We start from the raw sequence: 23988 nt of genomic DNA, 5'->3' as shown, positions 1-23988 counted from the left end.
CCCACGGTACCCAACAGGGCTGCAGAACCGGACTCCATGTCCCATGCTGCCCTGCGGTAATCCTGGAAACCATTTCTGTCCAGGGGAGCTGCCATCTAGCGTCCCGGGGGATGTAGTGTCCTAAAAAGGCTCTCTCTCTTAGTTGAGGGATGTCCCGGCCAGACTGAAACGCCAGCTGTCCCTCACAATGATTAAAGTGGAAATTTCGAGAATAAAGTTGACATTTCGAGCTTTTTTCCCACTGTGTGCGTATTTTTTTTCTCTGTGCCCTAATAAGCTTTCATATGACACTCTGACGATGGGCTACAACTCGCCTTTTCACGGTGACTTTGATATCTGATAACTTTTTTTTTATTTCGGGCACTGTGCGACTTTGTGAACTTGAGCTTTCGAGTTTCTCTGACACTCTATGTCACTCGATCAATTTCCTTTTGTTGTTTAAACCAACAAATAGTATGTTTTTCCTTGCCTCCACTTGGTATTCGCTGAAATTCTTCTATTTCCCCCTATGCTTTTGCCATTGCCTTTTCACAGAACGCTGAGCTTAAGGGCTATTTATATTGATTTGCATATTCAAAGAGGCGTAATTCTGGGAGGAGTTGGAGCAGGACAGCAGGTGCATGCACGTGTGTTACTTTTCATGCTGACCAGGATTTATGTAGCGAAAAAAGTGGAAGTTGCCGTTCGCACAGATTTATGCATCTGGATTTTTTTTGTGCGTAAGCACATTTCCACTTTTGTCCGTACGCCATGTTATAGTGTGAATTCTTCGCATGGCGTTATGCATAAGGCCCCTGGATATAGTTAACATGGGCATCTGCTCTTGCAATGCAATGACTTCCTAAAAATAATTTGTTTTTGAACAAACCCTATAAATGATCAATGTACATATTCTTACCGAAAAGACTGGTATTATTCTGTGGTACTGGATACTCAAACAGGTTGGCAGATTCTATAATGAGCAATTTATTTTCGATATCTTGTGCATTTTTTTTCACCTGATTCAATAGTCGCTTGAATTTTGCAATAGCTTTCATGCACCGGTCAATATAGTTGGAAATGCCTGTTAGGAAATTAAAAGACAGCAAGATGGGTCACATTATTTATTTAAATATTACAATGTTAATATTTTAAAACTCCAACGTTATATATTTAAACCAGAAAAAAAATGTCAAACATGCTGCGACTCTTAGTATAGCGGGCAATATGATCAGAATAGAAAAAGTAGCCGAAAGAAAGGTTCTTAAAACTCAAATTTTAATTAGATTTTAACTTTGTGGCTGCCTAATTAAGACTGTTCCCGTTTTGAAAAATGAAGAATACCACAAGAATTAACAGAGAAGGGAAATATCCTGCTGCTGATTTGTTGTGGAAATTTTATACAAACAAAAGGCAGTAAACAATGTTTTTTTATGCACATATTCTGACTTAATCTCTGCACCTACAGTAGGTATGAAGATACAAGTGCATTCAGATAAACAATAGGCCAAAAGGAACAAAGGGAATTACCCCATTCCAAGCTTGCCCAAAATTAAAAAATATGAAACAATAACCAACGTGCCTTATTTGCCAAAATATTAGCCCTTTTTCAGAAAAAAGATTGTCATATTTCATTGTAGATGCAGACTTAGTCAGGTTATAGTAATTGCCCTACTTTATCTGAAACAAGATATCTTTTACCTAAAGAAAACCAATTTAATCTTTTGCATCCATACTGAAGAACACTCTGAAGGTCCTGCACATGGCCATCTAGGAGGTAACATTCCACATCATTAATTAGGTTCATTAGACTGTGAAATCGCTTTAGCATATTTTTCAGCCTATAAATATCCCTGCAAGACAAAATAACATCCATGTTCACTCATATTATATATATGGTGAACAATTAACTTTGGAATTATACTAGTAAAAGTCAGTTGATTATACAATACACACAATTTGCCACTATAAATATAATTACCAGTTTAAAGAACAAGAAAGCAAAATTATGCAAAAAACTTTAATAGTCTATTCAAATTTAAATTCATTTTTGCACCTAACCAAATTTCTGCTATATTTAACTTCCCCGGTAGAAAGTAGTCAGAGTCTATCCTGCGAGAAATTTGTGCAACACTGAATAGAGCAACAACTTACCAACTCAACAGAATACACATATACTGTACAGTACACATAATGATTTATTGTATTTCTCCCTCTCAACCTCACAACATGCCTTTCTATTTTTGAGGTAATCAGACTCTCTACAAAGTCCATGCAAACAAAGGGAGAACATGCAAATCCCACACAGAAGGCCCCAATTCAGGATTTAAACCAGAGACCAAGTAACAAAAATACAAACTGCTGTGCTGCTGCAGTACCTTTCCAACTCTGTCTACTTATGTTATTACGTTATGGCACGAAGAGTCCCAAATATGCTACAAACATACCTGTAGAATTTGTTTTCTTGTAAAGCAACATGTCTCACTAGTTCTGGCACTGAAAAGCCAAGAAGATCCATATATTTGGCTTCCAAAATGATTTCTTTCACCTCAGGGGAAAAATTGATTGTGTATTGGATGTTTTTAAGGTCAAGTTCCGTCTTTACTGAAATGAACATCTTGACACACAAGAAAATACAAACATTAAGATAATATCTACAGAAATATAGAATAGATTTGTTAACAGGTATGATGAGGCTTTTACATGTTTTCTGGTATGTATTAATACTTTTAGATCAAAGTAAAAGCTTGGTATTTTTGAAGATAAAGTTATTTCTCCACAATTATAGTATATAGTAACTGCCATATGAAATTGTCTAAACTGAAGCATATTTATTAAATTTTAAAAAATAACTAGCTTGCTGTTGCATTTTTAATGGCTTTATGGATACCAGGGTTACAATGGAAAAAAAGCATCAAGATTTACCAAAATACGTCAATTTATCAGGCCAAATAATGTTATAGAGTATTGATCCATATCTTGAGCTGAAGGAGAAAGCATGCAGTCAAGTAACAAGAACTGGACAGACATCAAAGCCATACATTTAGCTTTAATCAGCTTGAAATTTAGCAAGTTCAGTACAGATGTTTTAGCATAGACAGAGTGGTAGCACTGAGCTGTCACTCCTGCCTGGGTCTTCATGGAATTTATGCATTCTCACCATTTGTTGTGAGTGTGCCAGTGAATTTACTCTCTCTAAACATTGTTCTTAGTTCTTTTATTACCATATCCTCAGCAAGATCAACTCAGTAATCAGTGAAATGTGCAGGTGGCTTGGCTCTTTCACAAATCTAAGGCTTTCATTAAAACATAATGCAGTGTAGTCAGTTCATTTCACAGTTAAAACTCTTACATGCGCTCTTCATCACCATGCTGCCACTCAATGTGAATCTCGCTCTGTAAGCTATGTAAAATAATAAAACAATGTAATAGGTGAAAAGTAGGCCCCTTTTAGGAAAAAATAATCATATGATTAGAGCACATATCTGCCTGTTGTTTTGAGACATGGCAGAATACAATCGCTGAAGAAGCAGATCTGCAAAAACAGAAGTAAGAATATTAAACAGACTATAGCTTGGCCAATGGGAGTTGGGGGAGGGAGAAATGGCATTGTCATAACTCCACCCACAAAGGCAATGTGATCAGACAAGCAAGCTTACCTCAAGAAAATAGCACCAAGAATATGTGATAAAATGTATATTTTCCAGTTTAGTTTTGTTGTCATAAGCATGCCACAGAAATGTGGAGGCACACTTCCTTAAATCAAAGCCTTTGCTATTTCAATGTGGACGTACTTGGTAAGTTTTAATGCTTTTTTAACATTGGGATTCTGGTACCCATTAGCTCCATTATAGAACATAAGAGAAGGCTAGGTTTTTTTAGTTTTTAAAATATGTTACTGGGAAGAATCATATAAAATTTCTACTTCATGAATCTCTGAGTCAGCTATAATGGAAAAGAACACGATATTGTGTCCTCAGAATCCGTTGGTAACGTGTGATTTGTATTGTGTTGTTAGTTGCATTGGAAATTGGTAATTTGTGCAGATGGGTAACACAAGGTTGAAAAAACTTGTTAACAGGTGAATAAACCTGATTCTTACTTAGGTCTAATATTAAGCTGGGGAAAGAACTCAAATCCCAATGATCAGTGCAGAGGTTGGGGCGAGCTGGTTATGCTCACTTGATCTTGATCAAGGAACGAGTCCAGGCCGCCAAGAAAGAGAGAGAAGAGAATTCAAACCTTTACATAGTTTGGCTGAGCCTATCAGCTAATTAGGTGTACTTTCAACTAGTGCTGTTACTGTGCATCAACATAATCAGAGTAGTCGATTATTTAAATTGGTCACTTGGTGCGGATACATCAACACAGTGTTTTTACCATTTTTAAGAGATCAACAAGGCAGCACTTAGTTCATCTGCAGGTGTTTTGTGTAAAAGACCCCAGACTTCTAAAGTATGGGAGTACTTTAAGCTAATGCCAAATAATACCATGTTCTATACCCTCTGTAAATGGGAAATGGTGTATCATAGCAGCACAACAGCTATGCAGGAGCATCTAAGACAAGCATTTCAGAGTTTTTTTATGAAAATACTGTCAAGACAGTGCTGTAAGTTTTAATTCCTTGGCTAGTGCTGAGTAACAAGACTTTTTTTACCTCTGGAGGAAGCTTATAATTAGTCAGAAAAAGAGATATGATCTAAAAGTAATGTACAGTGTGACAGAAACAATGCATAATAAGCAGGATAACATATTGTTAAATAGTGATTATTGTGAGGTTTATGATATTTACTTTACTCTCACTTTATATTAGTTTTTTTTTTGCCCAAGTTTTTGTTATATAATCTGAAGTGTTACTTAAATTGATTAAGCTATGTTCAAAGGTTAGTTAAACTGCTCTTTGCACTAATGTTGGATTGCTAAACAAATTATGTTTGTGTGCTATTGAAATCAACTCAAACAAACTCCACTGGTACTTGATCTTGCTTTTTTGCACTTACATTGAACAGCTAAGCAGATCTGATCTGTAATATCTGCTTCAAAACACACTACTTTTGTTATCACGCATTTATTCGTTAACTGAAATTATTTTCATTTGGAAAGATTTTGAGTTTGCATTCCTTTTTGCAATTTATTATACAATACACTGTTGATATTCTAATGATAAAAGTTATTCAAGTTTGCTTTTTGGTATCTGTTAGATTTTTAACAGAGTGATCCAAAATTATTATTGTCAAAGATTTTTAATGGAGTAATCCAAAATTGTTATTGTTGTCTGACAAGTCTGTTACATGTTCTGCCGCTTTATTCTATTAAATGGACTCAGAACCATAAGGTGGCTTGTTACATGTGTGCTGTTTACTTCCTTCATCTATATCCCATAATATGCAGTTAATCCTATCAGTCTTACATTTAAAGTAACAGATGTCTCTGTAGATGCTACCAGTTATTTATTAGTTTAGTTGACTAATCAAAGAAATAATCACTACAATAATAGTTTTAAAAATAGCTGTTAGGTGCAGCCTTCCTTGAAACGTCTTCTTTGTGGCAGATAACATAAGGAGCACATGAAATCGATATTTTGGAGACCTAAAAGGTGTGTTAGGTAATGTCTGATCACATGATTGGTTGGAAGAGGCATCCTTGTCATAGCTGCTTTTGAGGATATATACTGATAAGACCGGCAGCCTTGCAGAGCTACATGGATGATGTCACTGGCAGTTTTCAAACTGCAACATGCACATCCTGAGTTCTAGAAATGTTAAAAGAACTATCAGCATGGGTCCAGATAACAAACTGCCATAAAACTGTCATAAATCTCTGGGTCTGCCTTGGTTCATCTCTTATACCTGCCTAAAATCTTTAGCTTGGCCATTCAGCAAGAGTAGGTCAGACTGGTACTGGAATTCTGGGTGTCAACAAACTAGTCATTGTGGAATGCTAAAACCCAAGTCTGAACAAGTCACAAATGTAGGGTAAAGGTTGTAGTTAATCAAGGAATATTTAGACTATCAGCTGCGTCTTTAATCTTTATTCATTAACAAAATGAAAGCAGAAGGAAAATGATTAGCATTATTGTAAACATTGGCATGCAATGGGCACCCTTATTTAAAATGTCTGTTACCAAAAGGCATAAAGTTAAGATGTGAAGCAAGGGTGCCCAAACTTTTGCATGCCATAGTAAATGTAGTAACTTTAAACATAAGATCGTATTTTCAAACTTGTGTAATACAATTCAAAATTGTGGGGAGCTGGAGCCTATTTCAGATAACACCGGGTGCAAGGCAGCTCTGTACAGGGTGTCAGTACAGTACATGTGCCAATTCAGACTTGCCAATAACTCTTATTTGTAGAGATATAGGGTGAAAACTGGAGTATCTTGATCCATAAAGTAGCAGTACTAACCAGTACCATGTTACCTTGGTAAGTATAATCCATTTTAAATAAATTTCAAAGCCATTATACTTTTTCCTTATATAAAACATGTAATGATTAACATTCATTTTAATTTTTTAACTATTTAAAGCTTCCATTTTTTCTGTAGTTTCAGCTATTAATTGTCTGTATTACTGTAGCAGCACATTTAAAAATAAGAGAATGAAATACATAAAAAAGCATCTTACATCATCTGAAACATCTTCAGTTTTAGAAGTCTTATATTTTAGAAGCAGACTTTGTGTTAGTAGAGAAGGAATAAACTGCTCTGCTGTCTCATGCCATTTCAAATACTGTGCCACTTCATACTGCCTCATTTGAATTCCAATTTGAATGTACATAGACCTAACCTGTTAAAAAGGAGAAAATGAAAGGTTCATGAGATGAACTCAGAAAAAAGTAGATTACCAGAGGATAGCAGTTATTTAGTTTTTGTGTTTTCAATATTTACTGAAATGTTTTATGTGAAGTTCAGTGACAAATGTTAATTTTTAGATTGTTTTCCATTATTTTGGATTAGAGATAACTATTTTTTATACTTATGAAACAAAAGAGAACTATGACAGTAACAAATACTGTACCTTAACACATTGTATGGGTATTTCATTTAAAGTAAGCATTACACTTTAAATGAAAATGAACTTTTCGAATTTAGTATATTGTTTTACTCTTTCCCAGAATTACACAGAAGGTACTACTACAATTGAACATAAGGAGAGTGGTGACTTTTATTACTGTAACAGTGGCAATGTGGACAAGTAACACAATAACAGAAAAGGGTTCAACATCCATTTAGACAGGTCCAGACAGGCTGTAGGTTCATTGTTTTTATCTTGTTTAGTTAAACTCCATGTTCTCTTGTTTTTGTTGCTCCTTATAACTTTTTTTTGTAATAAATTACCATTGTTTTTAATCTTCCCTAACCAAGGAGTTGATTCAGGTAAGACATAAGGGGAATAATAAGTATGTTGCACAGTCATTAACTTCCTTTCACTCTCTAATCTTGAAATGCAGGAGATCGCCACAGAAGAACCATTATGTAATCTCCATCCAGACTGCAGAAGAAGCCCTATCCTTTCCAGTCCCCCACTATTTTAACAAGCACTAAGACCAGAAGCAATCATTTGTTGATAGACCTGCTACCAGAGAGGATGGATCCTCTCTATGGAAGCAAACTTGTGAGGGCTGAGGAAGCCATATTGCGGACATGGCAATTCCAAGTACAAGTGACCACACAGCAGATAAACTTTATGAAAGCATAAGCTTGGGGAAATGTGAAAGAAACAAGAAGTTACTAATTTACTTTTACTCACTCAAGTTCAACATCCTCAGTTGTTTTCTTTCTAACATCTTCTGACCAAAAAAATGAATCGGCACGCATTATATTAAAAATTGTGCTTCTTGTTTGATTGTGGCTTGGCTATAACACATATGTTGCCTTTTCTTATCATGCACGCAAATTACATGCTGCAAAAAGATGAGTGTTGATATGTATTGCAAGCTTGCAATGTATGATGTACATGCAAGAGGACAATGGCACTGTCTTTGTAAAAATATAAGGCACTGCTTTCATATACTGTATAGTGTAATCACTTTTTTTTTCAGATTTATTATCTTGTGCACACAGTAGAATATGTAAATATTGAAGCGATACTCCTGGAGGATAAAGGAGAAATGAGGTCAACATGAATTGTGGAAATAAAAAAATAAAAAACAGAAAATGTTATTCCTCTTTAATCTTACAAATAACCAGTTAACTAGAAAGATTACATTTTGCCTGAAGAAGGGGTCTGAGTTGCCTCAAAAGTTTGCATATTGTAGTCTTTCTAGGTAGCCAATAAAAGATGTTGATTTGCTTAACTTCTCACTACATCCATAATAGCTAACACCAGTAAACCCCCGATTCTGTAAAGAATCGGAAATTCAAGAATGGCAATCACTTTCTGTTCCCAGCGTCCTGGGAAAAGTTATCATTTAATTAAATAAATATATTTGTACTAAAATTAACCAATTTATTAAAACTAAAATTAAAATTTAATTGTTATATCATTTAAGTCCAAAATGTCATTGAGTTGCTGCACTCATAAGTAAAAAAAAATTGGAGTTCAAAGGTTTAAATGAAGTAAATTGGAAACAAAAAATTCATAAAGTGGTAAATTCCAAATAGTTAATCAAAAATTTCCTTATAAATGACATTTTTGGTAAAGATGGTTTCCTGTCCTTGAATCGGCTCTGACTGGTATGGAGTAGTTAAAACCTTCACTTTAACGTCACACGAAGCCGGACTCTTGAAAAGACAACATAAAGTTGTCTATGTCCAAATACAGGCTCAGATAGGTAAATCCCTACTTTGTCCATGGTTTATCCTTGGTATTTGTTGATCGTCATGGTACATGCAGCCTTAATGGGAAATTGCTGTCGTTTAAGTTTAAAAGGTAATTTTGTCCCTACTTTAAGGTTAAGATAGTGTTGTGATAATCTGGCCGGGCTAATAGTGTTTAAATATTCTAATGGGAAATTAAGATGCTCAGTTTTGTGTTCAGAATCAACACTGTCAGTGCTTAGAGAGACATGGCTTTCTCCAGGAAGCAATCCAATTACTTGGTTATTTATCTGGTCAACGTCAATAGGTTGTATATGAAGTGGTGTGTGCGTTCGCGTTCGGGTGGCGGTTGCATTGTGACCTGAAGTTTAGTTTACAGGTTGTCTTGTGTTGTTTGGGCGCCACCTACTGACTCTGGGAAGCCGCTGGGTTTGACTCTGGGGCGCTTAGGCGCTGTGAGCGTGCGCTTTCGGTGCTGCTGGCCTCTGGCATCCATGCATATATACAACCTTTGTTTAGTAATATAGATAAGTGTACGTGTTATAGTCAGTCAAGCATTATCCAACCAACAGTGGTCCAGGGAATTAGTGAGCTGTTGCTCTTTGTTACTTGATATAGCCAACAGTGTAACTTGTGACAAGTGATATAACAAAAACAACAGTTTTAATACTGTTACTACTATTACTACTACTACTACTACTAATAATAATAATAAATACTAATATTAATAACATATTAAATACTAATTATAATAATAATAAAATACAACTACTTGACCTGTACCACTACTACTGCTACTACTAATAAAACTAATTAAACAAAAACTACTAATACTACGATTAACCTTAATACATTTACTAAATGTAGTAAATGCAGATTTAAAATGAAGTTGAATATGTGACTCATTTAAAAAATGAGACTATAACACTGGGTTTCCTCCCACAGTCCAAAGACATGCAGGTTAGGTGCATTGGCGACCCTAAATTGTTGGTTGGATAATGACTGACTGACTGACTATAACACGTACACTTAGGAATTTATCCATACTTCAATTTGTCCTTCGAATAACATCTGATAGCAAAAAGGTATTAACTGGACCCAATAATATTAACTACTAATAAAATGAACCAGCCAATTCAATTGCACTTTTTTGACACTTGGTTTATTTGACTTGAGTCAGATTACTCCTCCCACAATCCTAATCTTAACCATGGTGTAACCACCCGTATTCGTGTAACATCACTAACATGTAATGCAAAGCAACAACCTCCTCAACCAAACAGAGCTCTGGAGGTCTGCAGTTTGACTTTATGGGAGTTATTGCTGTTTCAGGAATTGACATATTAACATTGTTGCCAGTCATCTGTTGTGATAATGTTCCATTAATGTGTAAAAAAATGGCTTTAAGTCAACACCAGTCAGGAGAACAGAAAAGAAAAAAAAAAGAAAGCATGAAGAAGCAGCTCATGTTGCACTAGTTACAAGTGCGTTTAGAAATCTGAATCTGTGTAACTTCAGGTAAGCTAGCTAACATTACATCAACTGCTACTACACTAAAGTTAGTGGCTTACTGGAGTAACAATAGGATTAATGTTATAGTCCTGTAATTGAGTGTTTAACAGATATTATCTGATGTTACAGTACCTACCTGACACATGGTTGAGGATTACTTATTACCACCACATAAACCTCAGGACCTCTACACGCTGTTAAATTACTAAAACATTCACTTTCAATTTTTACTTATTTTTAAAAGGGTATTAGTTAAGTTATATTTAAGTTTGTGACGTGTGCTTCTTTGTTTATTTATCCATCCATCCATCCATTATCCAACCAGCTATGTCCTAACTACAGGGTCACGGGGGTCTGCTGGAGCCAATCCCAGCCAACACAGGGTACAAAGCAGGAAACAAACCCCGGGCAGAGCGCCAGCCCACCACAGTGTTTATTTATTATTTATTTATATATTTATTGTTCTGATTAAAGCTGTTGTAAGAAATACTACTATAGTGGATTTAGGGAGGGGGGAGGCCAGGTGGGATTGGTGTCCCCAAGAAGATTTCAGATTAGGGTCCTGGTTTGGCTTAGGGTGGCATTGTCCATGATAAATGGTAAAGTGTCTGGGTGTTTTAACCCTGGGGTACTAGATAACAATATTTTTAATTATTCAAATGTATACGGTGCCTCTGGAATCCAGCAGAATTTATGTTTACTTTTTCTTGTTAGTAAAGTGTTTGGAGCAATTCTTTATAAATCAATGAAAACAATAATCAAATCCAAAAGGTCATTGAGTATGTTGTAACAGAAGACATGGCTGGTATCCTGACCAGGATGGATGGTTCCTTATCTGGTCTGGATGCCTTTACAATGGAAGGACGGAAGGAGAGTGCCTCCCATAGCCATGTGTTCCCCCAGTCCAACAGATGGCAACAACTCCCATATACAGTCACGCAGAACTTCATACTTTCTGGGTCTCATGGGAGCTACCAGAGGACTATGGGGAGGAGGCTTCCTCTTTTTAGGGAGGTTTCCTTTGACCTGGAAGTGCTTCCTGGATGAAATGTATCGGCACCAGAAGTACTCCCGGGTCCAGTATTCCTCCTGACTTCAGCTAAGTCAGAGTTGGGTGAATGAGGATAAAGCTCATTGAGGAGTAGGAGGAGGAGGAGGAGGAGGAGGAGGAACTGAAGTGAGGGAAGAGACAGAGAGAAGGAAGAAGACTTTCTGTAATTGTAGGCTACTTGTGCAACATTCAGAGAAGCCTGTGAGAGATATTTCAGTCAGTCAGTCATCTTCCAACCCGCTGGAGCCAATCCCAGCCAACACAGGGTGCAAGGCAGGAACAAATCCCAGGCAGGGCACACACACACCCACACACCAAGCACACACTAGGGACAATTTAGGATCATCAATGCACCTAACCTGCATGTCTTTGGACTGTGGGAGAAAAGTGGAGCACCCAGAAGGAAACCCACTGGGAGAACATGCAAACTCCACGCAGGGAGGACCCAGGAAGCAAACCCAGGTCTCCTTACTGTAAGGCAGCAGTGCCGCCACTGTGCCACGGTGCTGCCCCATGAGAAATATTTGAACACAATAAATCATTTGTTGGCACACTGTACTTGTGTAGTTGTGGTTGTGTTAGGGGTGCTGCAACACCCCTTACTGGTCACACTGTCTAATTCTTTCAGGAGTTTCCCAATTAAGAATAACTGTGATCATTAGTTATTTCATAGCCAATCCCTTTTGTGTTATCTCATAGCCAAGAAATAACATCTTAATCAACTATTCTTCTTCTCAACAAAGGAAAAAAACAGCACCTATGGGACTTTTTAAACAGGTAATAAACCCATTTTGTAAATTTCCTTTAACATAATTTTTCACAGCCTCCTTTTCTGGTTTAGGTAATGCATATATTTTCCCATTTCATAACTGAGTGTCAGGTAATAAATAATTCAATAGCACCGTCATGTTTTCTATGTGGTAGTAAGTCTTGAGATTGCTTATCAAAGGAGCCTTGAAACTTGAAATTATTCATTTGGCAGAGTATTATTGTTATACAGGAGCATAGTCTGTGAATTCTTCTGTATGCATAACCTTTTACAATACAAACTCCATTGCTTAACATCTTTCTACTTCTAATCAATAATCGAGTTATGTTGCTTAAAGTTTAGAATACAAGAATAAGTTGTGGGGTCAAAGAAGAAATAATTTCTTGGTGCAATAACCCAGTCAGCTTTATCGGGTGTTATACATTCTATACGACCAGTCCCAGTTGATTTTTCCATCAATTTCTACTACAGATGGTTTAAATTTCGGTAGGATTGATTTTATATCTAATGTGAAGATTAGAGAAGTAGGAATAAAATTTTCAGCTGCTCCACTGTCAAATTGAGCAAAAATGTCCTTGCTATTTATAAATCCTGGTACCTGTAATATGTTTTTTGCAAAGGATTTGACTACTTAAGTTTACTTTTCCAACACTAAAAGAAGGTAACCTCTCTATACTTCTTGTCTTTCCATAACTCTATCATTGTTTTCATCAAAGCATCCATTATTGGAATTCCTTTTAGTAAAAACCCCCTCCCCCCTTACTTTTTCTATTTAAATCTCCAAAGTATTAATTTACTCTTAGATATTTAAGGAGGCAAGTATGGACACATGGACTTTTTGAGTCAGTTACTCATACTCTATTAAATCATTACTTAAATGCAAACGTTCCATCTTGAGAACTCACATTGTAGAGATCCAAGTTTCTGCCAAAAATAAATATTGGAGCAGATTTTTAATGAGGAAGAATCATAGTCTAAAACAAACTATAAAACCTTGTGAAGTATGAAACCAGAAAGTCCAAATGATCTGCCATCAAGCCCATTCAAAATACCATAAATCAAAGTCAAAAGAAAACAAAGCATTAAGTCATAACCAGAAGATCGATAAACAAAATGAACTAGCTACTAAAGATTTTTTATTCTGAATTTTGATAACCAAAGACTTTGAGTTGAACTAATGACATCATGGATTGTGATCTCTGGTCAAATAAAGGAACATGGCTAGCAACATTACACACACTAAACTCAAAATGGCGGCACCAACAGAAAACAAAATGGCGTCGCTGAAAGATGTTAAAATATATTAAATGTCATTAAATAAAAGTTTACATGTTTACAACAAAATGTTATCAAAATAACATTCAGCAACCTTCATAACTCTTACATGACCAAGAATATCTAAGACAAAAAAAGCTATTACATAATCAAATCAAAACAAAGTCAATGGAGTGTGATGGATAATTTGACAAAGGAATAGTATGAGGGAGGGGCGGCACGGTGGCGCAGTGGTAGCGCTGCTGCCTTGCAGTTAGGGGACCTGGGTTCGCTTCCCAGGTCCTCCCTGTGTGGAGTTTGCATGTTCTCCCTGTGTCTGCGTGGGTTTCCTCCCACAATCCAAAGACATGCAGGTTAGGTGGATTGGCGATTCTAAATTGGCCCTAGTGTGTGCTTGGTGTGTTTGTGTGTGTCCTGCGGTGGGTTGGCACCCTGCCCTGGATTGGTTCCTGCCTTGTGCCCTGTGTTGGGTGGGGCTGGCTCCAGCAGACCCCCGTGACCCTGTGTTCAGATTCAGCGGGTTTGAAAATGGATGGATGGATAGTATGAGGGCTGTGAATATTGAAATTATGTCTTTGTTAATATTTTTCTATTTTTAATTTAGTATCTATGTATTGTGCCTTGTTGTCTTGTGTTCCTTGTGTTTTGTTATTCTTTTTCAGTCTTTATCTTTCGAAGCTGAAAGCACATTTTAAAGTGGCTCATTGACATTTCAAGTGTGCGCTGTTTAATGCGAGTTTTAATTTCAAATTATTTATTTGATCTTAAAGTATTACTTCTTGAATTTTGCTCTTGTTTTATGATTGGTCTTGTTTACTTGGATTACCTTTTAGGCAACCCCTTTTGCCTTATTTTGCCTTTTTTGTAATTTTTATTGTTCTTCTGTTTATATAAATTAATTCTTCTTTCATAAAGTGCTATATTTCAGTCAGAACTTTACATTTTTGTTTGATGCTTGATTTATTCCTGCCTGTGTTGGCTGGGATTGGCTCCAGCAGACCCCCGTGACCCTGTGTTTGGATATAGAGGGTTGGAAAATGACTGACTGACTATATTAATGTTACTTTTGTTAATTATCTGCATTATTTTTTGTTTATGATTTTGTCTCTAATCATTTGTTATGTGCCTTGTATTTTGTAAGAAGTTTCCCCTAGAGGCTGGACCACCTGCCCATCACTGCCAAGGACTGCCTTTGGCCCAATATAGGTTTCTGATAGTTCTTGGCAGTAAATTCAAACGTGCTAGGTAGTCAGTGAATGTTTGCGTCTTTTACATGTGCTTACTGTCATTTCTGGATTTTTGACCTGTTTGTTGAGTTCATTTGTTGGATTTGCATTTGGGACTTGTTTGCCTTGCATTTACAGGCACTCCCTCCATGACTTTTGTGTTCTTTAGAGCTTCAACGAGCAAGAAGAATCTTTTTGTGAAATAAATAAAGATTATATTTAACCTTCTGGGGTACTAGACGAGGATTTTCTTATTGTTTCCCCCTCTAGAGAGCATTTATGGAACTATTTGCGGCTTATGTGCTTTGAAACTCACAAGCTTCATTACATAAAGATTCTTTGTGGATTTTATTCTCAACCCAAAGGATTTTTACAATTTTACTTTCCATTAAGTGGCATTTGGATATATTTTGTGACATTTAAAGTTATTTGAACTTTGTTCAGCATTTTTGGGGCCTTGTTGGACCTGAAGCCTACAATCACAACAAGGAGCAGTGTAGGTAAACGGACACTGCATAACTGCTTTACTTGATTCTGACAGCAACACTAATATTGCCCAAACCGTATCCTTGTAGACATCCACATGTGTCCTTCGGCTGTGTGTGTTGTGATTATGATTGAACTAAATGAATGTGTTTCATGGTCCCTAGTGAGCCAAGATACTTGGTTGCAACAGGTCTGATCACACAGTCGGTGAGATGGTGCAAATTTTAAACAGTAAAAGTAAACTGAGCCTAATAGAGGGTGAAGGGAAATTGGGATCCCTTGTCATGAAATATGTGGTATGTGGCGAAATGAAAGGAGAGACTACAAAGTGTGATAAGCACGATGTGCCCCAGACAGTGGAATCGCACCTAGAGGCCGCTGACATACTGACAGCCAGACCCCACTTTAGGTAGCCCTCCTGATTGTTGGGACCTTTCCATGTGTAGGCTTCCCCAAAGAGGTCCTGCCAGACCAGGGGATGCCTCTCTCCTCGGGAAAAGGTCACCAAATTCATTTGCATCAAACATTTGAAAATGTCTGCATATCATCTGCAACCAGATGGACTGGTGGAAAGTTACGTTTAAATCTTGAAACAGATGCTTAAAGCGGTAGTCAAAAAGGATTTTCTGGACTGGCACCCAGCGACTTCCCTGTCTTTAAACTGTTATGTGAACAACAGCCTAGAGGACTGCTTGATGTAATAATGGAAGGTCGGGAATCAGAGAGTTCTAACCCCATCAATATCTTAGCACAACTGTGTGACAGATTTAAAAAATCCATCCAATTTTGTGGGAGAATATGGAAAAGGGCTATACAAAGCCAAGTCCAGGTTTATGATTATGAGGCAACAATGCTTGCGTTTCACCTAGGTGACCCTGTGATTATTTTAATTTGTATGTCCTATTCCAAATTGCATGCCCACTGAAAAGGACTATATGAGGTGAAAGAGAGAAGGGGACGTATTTGGTTAAGCAACTAACTACAGACCTCCCAAACAGGTTTACCATGTAAATTTACTAAAACCATGCAAAACCATGTGGAAATAAAGTTACTCAGAGAAAATATATTGATACTGTACATCAAAGCACAATCTTTTAATTTTGTTGACAATTTAAACCCCCAAAATGCAAGAGTTCCAAAATGCTGTAAATCAAATGTGTAATTGGTAGGTTAGTCAAGACAAAACTGGTCTTGACTAACCTACAAGTGACAGTCTTGAGTCAGCTCCACAGTCCCTGCTACTTCCAGGAGCCCCTTGAACCCAGAAATGTTGATAGTCATGAACCATTATAAGCCAGGCAAATAAAGACATGCACATTCAGTGCCAAGTGCTCTTACTAAAATCCAAAGGAAAGTGTTCAAAAAGTGCAGTATAAAAAAGCAGATCTTCAATAAATAAATAAACCATAAATCAATGATGTCCATGAGTTAAAATCCAACAAATAATCCAAATGATAAAAACAGAATAAAACCATGCAGTCATCGGTTTCTTTCTCTGATACTTAACAAGCCCAGGGCATCTTCCACTCTCTATCCTCCCAACTCACCCTGCTCAGGTCTTCCAGCAGTCAGACACACCAGCAGCCACAGTCACATCCTCCAGCTCTTGCAACGGTTGCCTCCATCGGCGTCTGCCATGATGCTCCAAGCCAACTGTACCACTGTCTTCCACCAAGCTCTCCTAGTGCCTTTGGCATCCCTATGAGGGCACCACTGCCATCATACCCACTCCACCAAAAATTCAGCAGGGACAATCCACCCCTCCAGCTATGACTGCTTGCACTTCCACTGGGCTACCAACCACTTGCCTCTTCTCCCTTACACTGGCTCAGGCACCCAATGCTTTGCTCTTACTCACAGTTCTTTTTTTTCTTGTTCATCCTCCTCTGGCATGCAGGCTCCCTTATATCCTGCCCGAGTGGGTGCAGATGTGGTCCTTTGCCTACTCTTGAGATGTGAATGAGGTACCTGACTGATCTGCTTGCATTTGCACATGAGTGCTCAACCAACCAAGGACCTTAGTCAACCCTGGAACAATTTGACACCCATTTGAAGCCTGCATGCTGGGGGACTCGATTATTTATTTAAAACTGCATTTCACTATAAACCTCTTATCATCCTGCACCTCGTAAAAACTGAACACAATGTGTTTGCCAGGAAATGACCCTGTTACCTCTCACAGGAAGAATTTGAATTAGAAATACAAAAAAATAGTACCAAAGCCGTATGGAAGTTGGTGCTTTTGCAATAACTTCCGTTGACTTCAGGTTTAATATTTCATCACATACCCAATGAATTACTTTCTTTTTAGACTCAGGCAGGCTTTTAAGCTACCTTGCACATGGCAAAGGGTATTGGCAGATTTTCTTGACCTTCATAATATCTACACAGTATTACACATCTTGAAGATGTTAGCAGTTCTAGCACCTGTGAAGAATATATAGTCCATGTTGTAAATGTACAATGGCCCAATATTTAGGGTATGTAGAAGGTCACATCATGGTTAAACCTCAGTGTTCCCAAGCTGTACTCATTCAGGACTGGCCCCAGCCCTGCACAAGAGACAAGACAGCTTACTCTAGCTCATTATCCTCACTAACAAAAACAAAATAAGGAGTACAACCAAGTATTGAAAGATGGATTTGACATTCCTACTTTTTAAATTTGTGTGTTATACAGTCATGGCCGAAATTACCAGCACCCCTTGAATTTTCCCAGAAAATGCACCATTTCTCCCAGAAAATTGTTGTGATTACTAATGTTTTGGTATACACATGTTTATTTCCTTTATGTGCATTGGAACACCACAAAAAACAGAAAAAAAGCCAAATCTGACATTTCACACAAAACTCAAAAACCGGTCTGGACAAAATTATTGGCACCCTCAACTTAATATTTGGTTGCATGCTCTTTGGAAAAAATAACTGAAATCAACCATCAACAAGCTTGTTACACCTCTCAACTGGAATTTCTGACCAATCTTCTTTTGCAAACTGCTCAAGGTCTCTCAGATTTGAAGGGCACCTTTTCCCAACAGCAATTTTGAGATCTCTCCATAAGTGTTCAATCAGATTTAGATCCGGACTCATTGCTGGCCACTTCAGAACTCTCCAGCGCTTTGTCTTCAACCATTTCTGGGTGCTTTTAAAGGTATGTTTGGGGTCATTGTCCTGCTGGAACACCCATGACCTCTGACGCAGACCCAGCTTTCTGACACTGGGCCCTACATTGCACCCCAATATCTTTTTGTAGTCTTCAGATTTCACGATGCCTGGCACAGAGTCAAGGCATCCAGTGCCAGAGGCAGCAAAACATCCCCAAAACATCTTAGAACCTCCACCATGTTTGACTGCAGGTACTGTGTTCTTTTCTTTGTAAGCCTCATTCCGTTTTCTGTAAACAGTAGAGATGAGCTTTACCAAAAAGCTCTACCTTGGTCTCATCTGTCCACAAGACATTCGCCCAGAAGGATTTTGGCTTCCTCAAGTACATTTTGGCAAACTCCAGTCTGGCTTTATTATGTTTCGGTGTCAGCAGTGGGATCCTCCTGGCTCTCCTGCCATAGTGTTTCATTTCGTTCAGATGTCGACGGATAGTTCGAGCTCACACTGTTGCACCCTGAGTCTACAGAACAGCTTAAATATGTTTTGAAGTTGATTGGGGCTGTTTATCCACCATTCGGACTATCCTTCGTTGCAGTCTTTCATCAATTTTTCTCTTCCGTCCACGTCCAGGGAGATTAGCTACAGTGCAATGTGTTTTGAACTTCTTGATTATGCTGCGCACAGTGGACAAAGGAACATGAAGATCTCTGGAAATGGACTTGTAGCCATGAGATTGTTGATATTTTTTCACAATATTTGTTCTCAAGTCCTCAGACAATTCTCTGCTCTTCTTTCTGTTCTCCATACTTAGTGTGGTACACTCAGACATACAACAGAGAGTCAACTTTACTCCATTTTAACTGGCTTCAGGTGTGATTGCTATATTGCCAGCACCTGTTTCTTGCCACAGGTAAGTTCAAATGAACATTAAATGCTTGAAATAAAACGATTTACCCACAATTTTGAAAAGGTGCCAATAATTTTGTCCGGCCCATTTGTTGAGTTCTGTGTGACATGATGTCAGATTTGGCTTTTTTTCTCCGTTTTTTTATGTTGTTCCAATGCACATAAAGGAAATAAACATGTCTATGCCAAAACATTTGTAATTGCAACATTTTTCTGGAGAAATGATGCATTTTCTGGGAAATTCCAGGGGTGCCACTAATTTCGGCCATGACTGTATGTCATTAAGAGTATTCTGAGAAAAAGGGATAGCATGTGCTATTCAGTATCCACTTTTTTATTTTCCATCACAGAAGGCACATCAGTTGGGGGGTAAGTGAAGGGGGGGGGGGGCGGAATATATTCAAAGGAAAGGTCCCATAAAACCAGTACACATGCAGCATATTAAGTTCCTCTTATTATAACTGCTTAAACTACAGTTCCAAATAATTAAAACTACATATCAGTAATACTTAGAAGTAAGCAGGCTTTCCTTAACAGTGGAATTACAAAACATTCTTAAAGAAATATAGAGTCTGTTTAAGTTTGTCATTCTAATTGTATTGTGAGATTTTCATCCATCCTTCCCGCTATATCCTAACACAGGGTCACAGGAGTCTGCTGGAGCCAATCCACAGGGCACAAAGCAGAAACAAACCCCGGGCAGGGCACACGAACATGCACACCAAGCACACACTAGGGACAATTTAGAATCACCAGTGCACCTAACCTGCATGTCTTTGGACTGTGGGAGGAATCTGGAGTACCTGGAGGAAACCAACGCAGACACGGGGAGAACATGCAAACTCCACGCAGGGAGGACCCGGGAAGTGAACCCAGGTCTCCTAACTGCAAGGCAGCAGCGCTACCCACTGTGCCACCCTGTGTGAGATTTGTATTAAGTTAACCTGAAGATAGGACTTGACAAGGAAACTAAAAGATGGCCAACCAGAAGCTGTACAATATTCTGAAACAAAGAGGACAGAAAATAAAAGATAAGAAAACTTCAACAAGTACCCCTTACTTTGTTTCAATGGAAGGACGTATCTACACTTTACGAACAAGAATTGGACATTATGATTTTCTGTGCAAGTCACATTTTCTCATTAAAATGCTATTTATTGTGCCCTAAACAAAAGACAGGCAGTCTGTTTTCTCCAGTTACTCTATGTTATACTGTTTAACTCAAATCCACTCAATTTAAGTTTGGCTGGATCTGTTGATAATTTAGATGTTTTGTTTGACAAAGATTTGTCCTTTAATTATCACATTTCCATACCTACACAAGCAGTTTTGCCATGATTTGAGTAAATTATGTATGCATCGTTTTCATCATCGTATTATTTCTCTCAAGGTGCTTTCAGTTTGCGCCACTGTTGTCAAGATGCAATGATGATTGCTATGGAGTGCAGTCCCAGACATTGCACAGTTAATGTTATCTGAGATTGGTGTGTTAGATGTAGCAACGTCATTGTTTTGCAGATGATTTAACTAAATAAAAAGCCTTTCTTTTTGAATGTGCAGTACCGCTATTTAGACTTTCCATGTTCCTGACTTTTAGATTCCTTTGCTTATTATGATTCTTGGCTTGCAATTTTTGATCTAACAAGAGATAGAGTTAATTCTTGGTTTCAACCTCTAACTTGCTTAATGGTTACTCTCTTTGTCACTTCCATTCATTCTGTTTTCTTTTCCTAGTGTGAGACATAAATAGTTTCCGCCTACTTATAAGCGTTGCCATATTAAAGCAGTTTCCCAATTTTGCACAAGATGTTGAAAAGCTAGACAATTTATTTGTTTGAAGTAGTTAGGATATAACAGGTTGGATAATGGATGGATGGATGGAAGTAGAATTAACTGCTGTAATGTTTTATGGTCAGGTTTTTCAAATCATCGATTTACTACTGTATTATTTTAAAACATGACAGCAAGCATTATATGTGATAATGATACAGTTCTTAAATCACTGCGCTGATTTCCAATTATGATGTGTCGGGGAAAGAATGAAAAGCATAATATCAGCTGTATAGCAAATTACTATAATCCAGAATAGCTGTATCAGAAATTGCCCAAGTTACTGTAAGTACTTGGTAGATATAATTGTGCTGAAATAGAAAAAACATAAGAAAGAAATAGCAACAATAATAGTAGGATTATTTGATACTAAGAGAAGAAAAGACATTCCTCTAACAAGTAGGCTGACTAAGAAGACTGCGCATAGTAGGCTGACTAGGACAACAATTCATAAGGGACTTACCTCCTTGCCCTGATCAGTATTCATTATTTCTTTGTCCTCCATTAAGCGAAAAATAGTGTGTTTTAGGTGACGAAACAAAGACTTCTCCCAAACTATTGATCCTGCCACTGGTGGGTTATTCTTACTAAGAAATGGATTATCACGATTCTGTTCAAACATATTGCTTATAGTGTCAATCTGTTAAATAAGAACATTTCAAATAGAAGAGGAGACTTTAGTACTAATGGGAATACTGAGGTTGGAAAAACAAGTCATAAGGAAATCTGAGGTAACGATCCAAATTGCATGAATACTAGCACAGGAAATCAGCAGTTAAATAATTCTGTTCCAAAAACCACTTCCAGAAAACTATGCACTGGGTTCAGTAAAAAGGCAATAATGGTCAGACTATTGAAACCTCAAAACACTTGTGCTGCTTCTTACGCATTTGTCACTTGTACAAGCAATTACTGTACATGAAATCAATACAGTGACAATATATTGAGTAGTTCCCATCTCTTACAGTGCAATTGTTTAAAACAGTCCTATCTGCTTCTATTTTCTATTGTTAACGTTTGACTGCACATGGCTAAAATCACCAAAGGTTAAAATAAGCATCCACAGGGCATTTTATTTGTATTTGCTAAAACACAATATTTAGTCTATAACACCATGCCATAATACAGTGTTTCTTAAACTTTTTTTTTCCCATGACCCAGTTTTGACTATTGTTTGTCTTTGCAATTCGTAACAGCCACTAAACTTCACTAAAGGGAATCTCTGCTGACTGTTGTCAAGCGGGTAGGCAATGTCTGCCCTTCTTATTTTTTTCAGCCATGCATGCGTCGACCCATCGGGGGGCTTTCCAAAAACTGTTTGCAACCGTTCTCATTCATTTAAGTTGTAATTCTCAACTATGCATGACCCAATTAATTTGAGAAACACTGCCATAATACGAGGTGTGATCAAAAAGTATGGTGAATGTTGATGCAGAGCACCGACCAAGAGCAACACAAAACAATTCAACGCAGGTTCTGACATGTCCATCCTAGAGCCTAGTTTGGGACAAGTTTCAACTTGTTTCATACTGTCAGTCGTTTGTGAGCCAACGTTGAGTTCAAGTGTGTTTTTCAAGTTTGTCGTTAATAATGGATATCGAACAATGCATTAACATGAAATTTTGTTTCAAATTGCAAAAAGCTCAGGAAACCCATCAGAAGGTAAAATCAGTTTGTTGTGACACTGCACCGACAATTAAGACTGTTTACAAGAGGTTTGATCGATTTCGTAATGGATCTGACTCGGTTGAAGACGAGAAAAGATCAGGACGTCCTTCAACATCAATAACGAGGAAAATGTTGAAACGGTTTCATTCTTCATCATGACAATACTCCTTGTCACACATCCCTTCTCGTACGACAATTTCTGTCAAATAAAAATATTACGCTGTATCCACATCCACCTTATTCGCAGGATCTGGCACCATGCGACTTCTGGCTGTTCCCTAAATTGAAAATGACCATGAAAGGCAACTGATTTCAATTTATTGAAGGACAACCAGGCAGCCACGACTGCCCAACTAAAGACACTGTAGAAAAAAAACTTCCAGAACTGCTTCACAAAGTGGCAGGAGCATTGGGATAAGTGCATTGTAAGTGAAGGAGAGTATTTTGAGGGTGACTAGTATTTGTAAATCTTTTACTGCAATAAGCGTATATTTTTTAAAACATTCACCATATTTTTCTTGATCACACCTGGTATGTTACCATGTTACCAAAGCTTAGCAATTAAGCAATTCTAGTTGATGTGAAACAAAAGAAACTGTAGAAATCAAATGCTGTTACAATGTACAACTAAACAACAGGTTCAGGGCCATCTTAATGTATGGGCACAATGGGCACTAGCTGGGGGCCCCAGGAGCATATGGGCCCACTACGTTTCTGATGCCTATGTGTGTTTCTGTTCTGCTATCAAAACAGGAGCCCCAGTGCACTACTTTGACCAGGGGCCTATGATGCTGTTGAGGTGACCCTGGGTTAAATTGCTAAATTATTGGTGCAATTTTTAAATTTAGAAAATTAATAGTGTACAGTGCCATCATTTTGAAAAGCACATGAGGGCTAGTAAATGAAGAAACACCAAGTGAAAACCTACAGAGCACAGTGAGGACTTTAGTATGTATTTGGATGTAAAGCAGATGAAATGATCATAGACTGTGTTAATAAAGCTTGGTTTCTCAAAGTATTTCCTTAATGTTATATTAAAAAGGCTTTGAACATTAAGAAAGATAATGCTCGAAGACTGCAACTTTTGAACACATTTAAGTTTTCTGAAATGCTGGAACAAACAGTTAAGTAATCAGAATGCTTTGAAGGCAATCTAATACAATACAAGGCAGGAAGCCAGTGTAGATGAGACGCTGTGGATTTTTTGTGTTAATTTCTGTAGCAAATCTGTTTATTTTACACAGAACAATGAAGAACCTTTGAGTGGCATGCATGAGTGTAATGTATTCTAAATGCAAGGATGCATTTCATGACATATTACAACAGTGAGAGTTATGTTTGTAGAAATTAGTTTTGCATATAAACATGTGCTAATTTTATTTTTAAATGGCCAGATCAATAGGTTCATATGACCGGATTTGTTT

At 37.5% G+C, this 23988-nt stretch overlaps 1 protein-coding gene across 1 annotated transcript in view; it reads right to left on the bottom strand.

Moving 5' to 3' along the window:
* Positions 1-23988, bottom strand: part of LOC120538621 (dynein heavy chain 10, axonemal-like) — a 57903-nt gene that overhangs the window by 8959 nt on the left and 24956 nt on the right. Inside the window, exons 14-18 of the mRNA XM_039768007.1 lie at positions 21360-21536; positions 6603-6764; positions 2427-2596; positions 1681-1832; positions 899-1063 (exon numbers count right to left, since the gene is read on the bottom strand). Of these exons, the coding sequence (XP_039623941.1) occupies positions 899-1063; positions 1681-1832; positions 2427-2596; positions 6603-6764; positions 21360-21536 (826 nt within the window). The remainder of the gene's footprint in view (positions 1-898; positions 1064-1680; positions 1833-2426; positions 2597-6602; positions 6765-21359; positions 21537-23988) is intronic.

This window comes from Polypterus senegalus, chromosome 11 (genome assembly GCF_016835505.1).
Source record: "Polypterus senegalus isolate Bchr_013 chromosome 11, ASM1683550v1, whole genome shotgun sequence".
Lineage (NCBI taxonomy): Eukaryota > Metazoa > Chordata > Cladistia > Polypteriformes > Polypteridae > Polypterus > Polypterus senegalus.
Note: the sequence above shows the minus strand (reverse complement) of the source record. Positions and strands in the feature narration are given on the sequence as shown.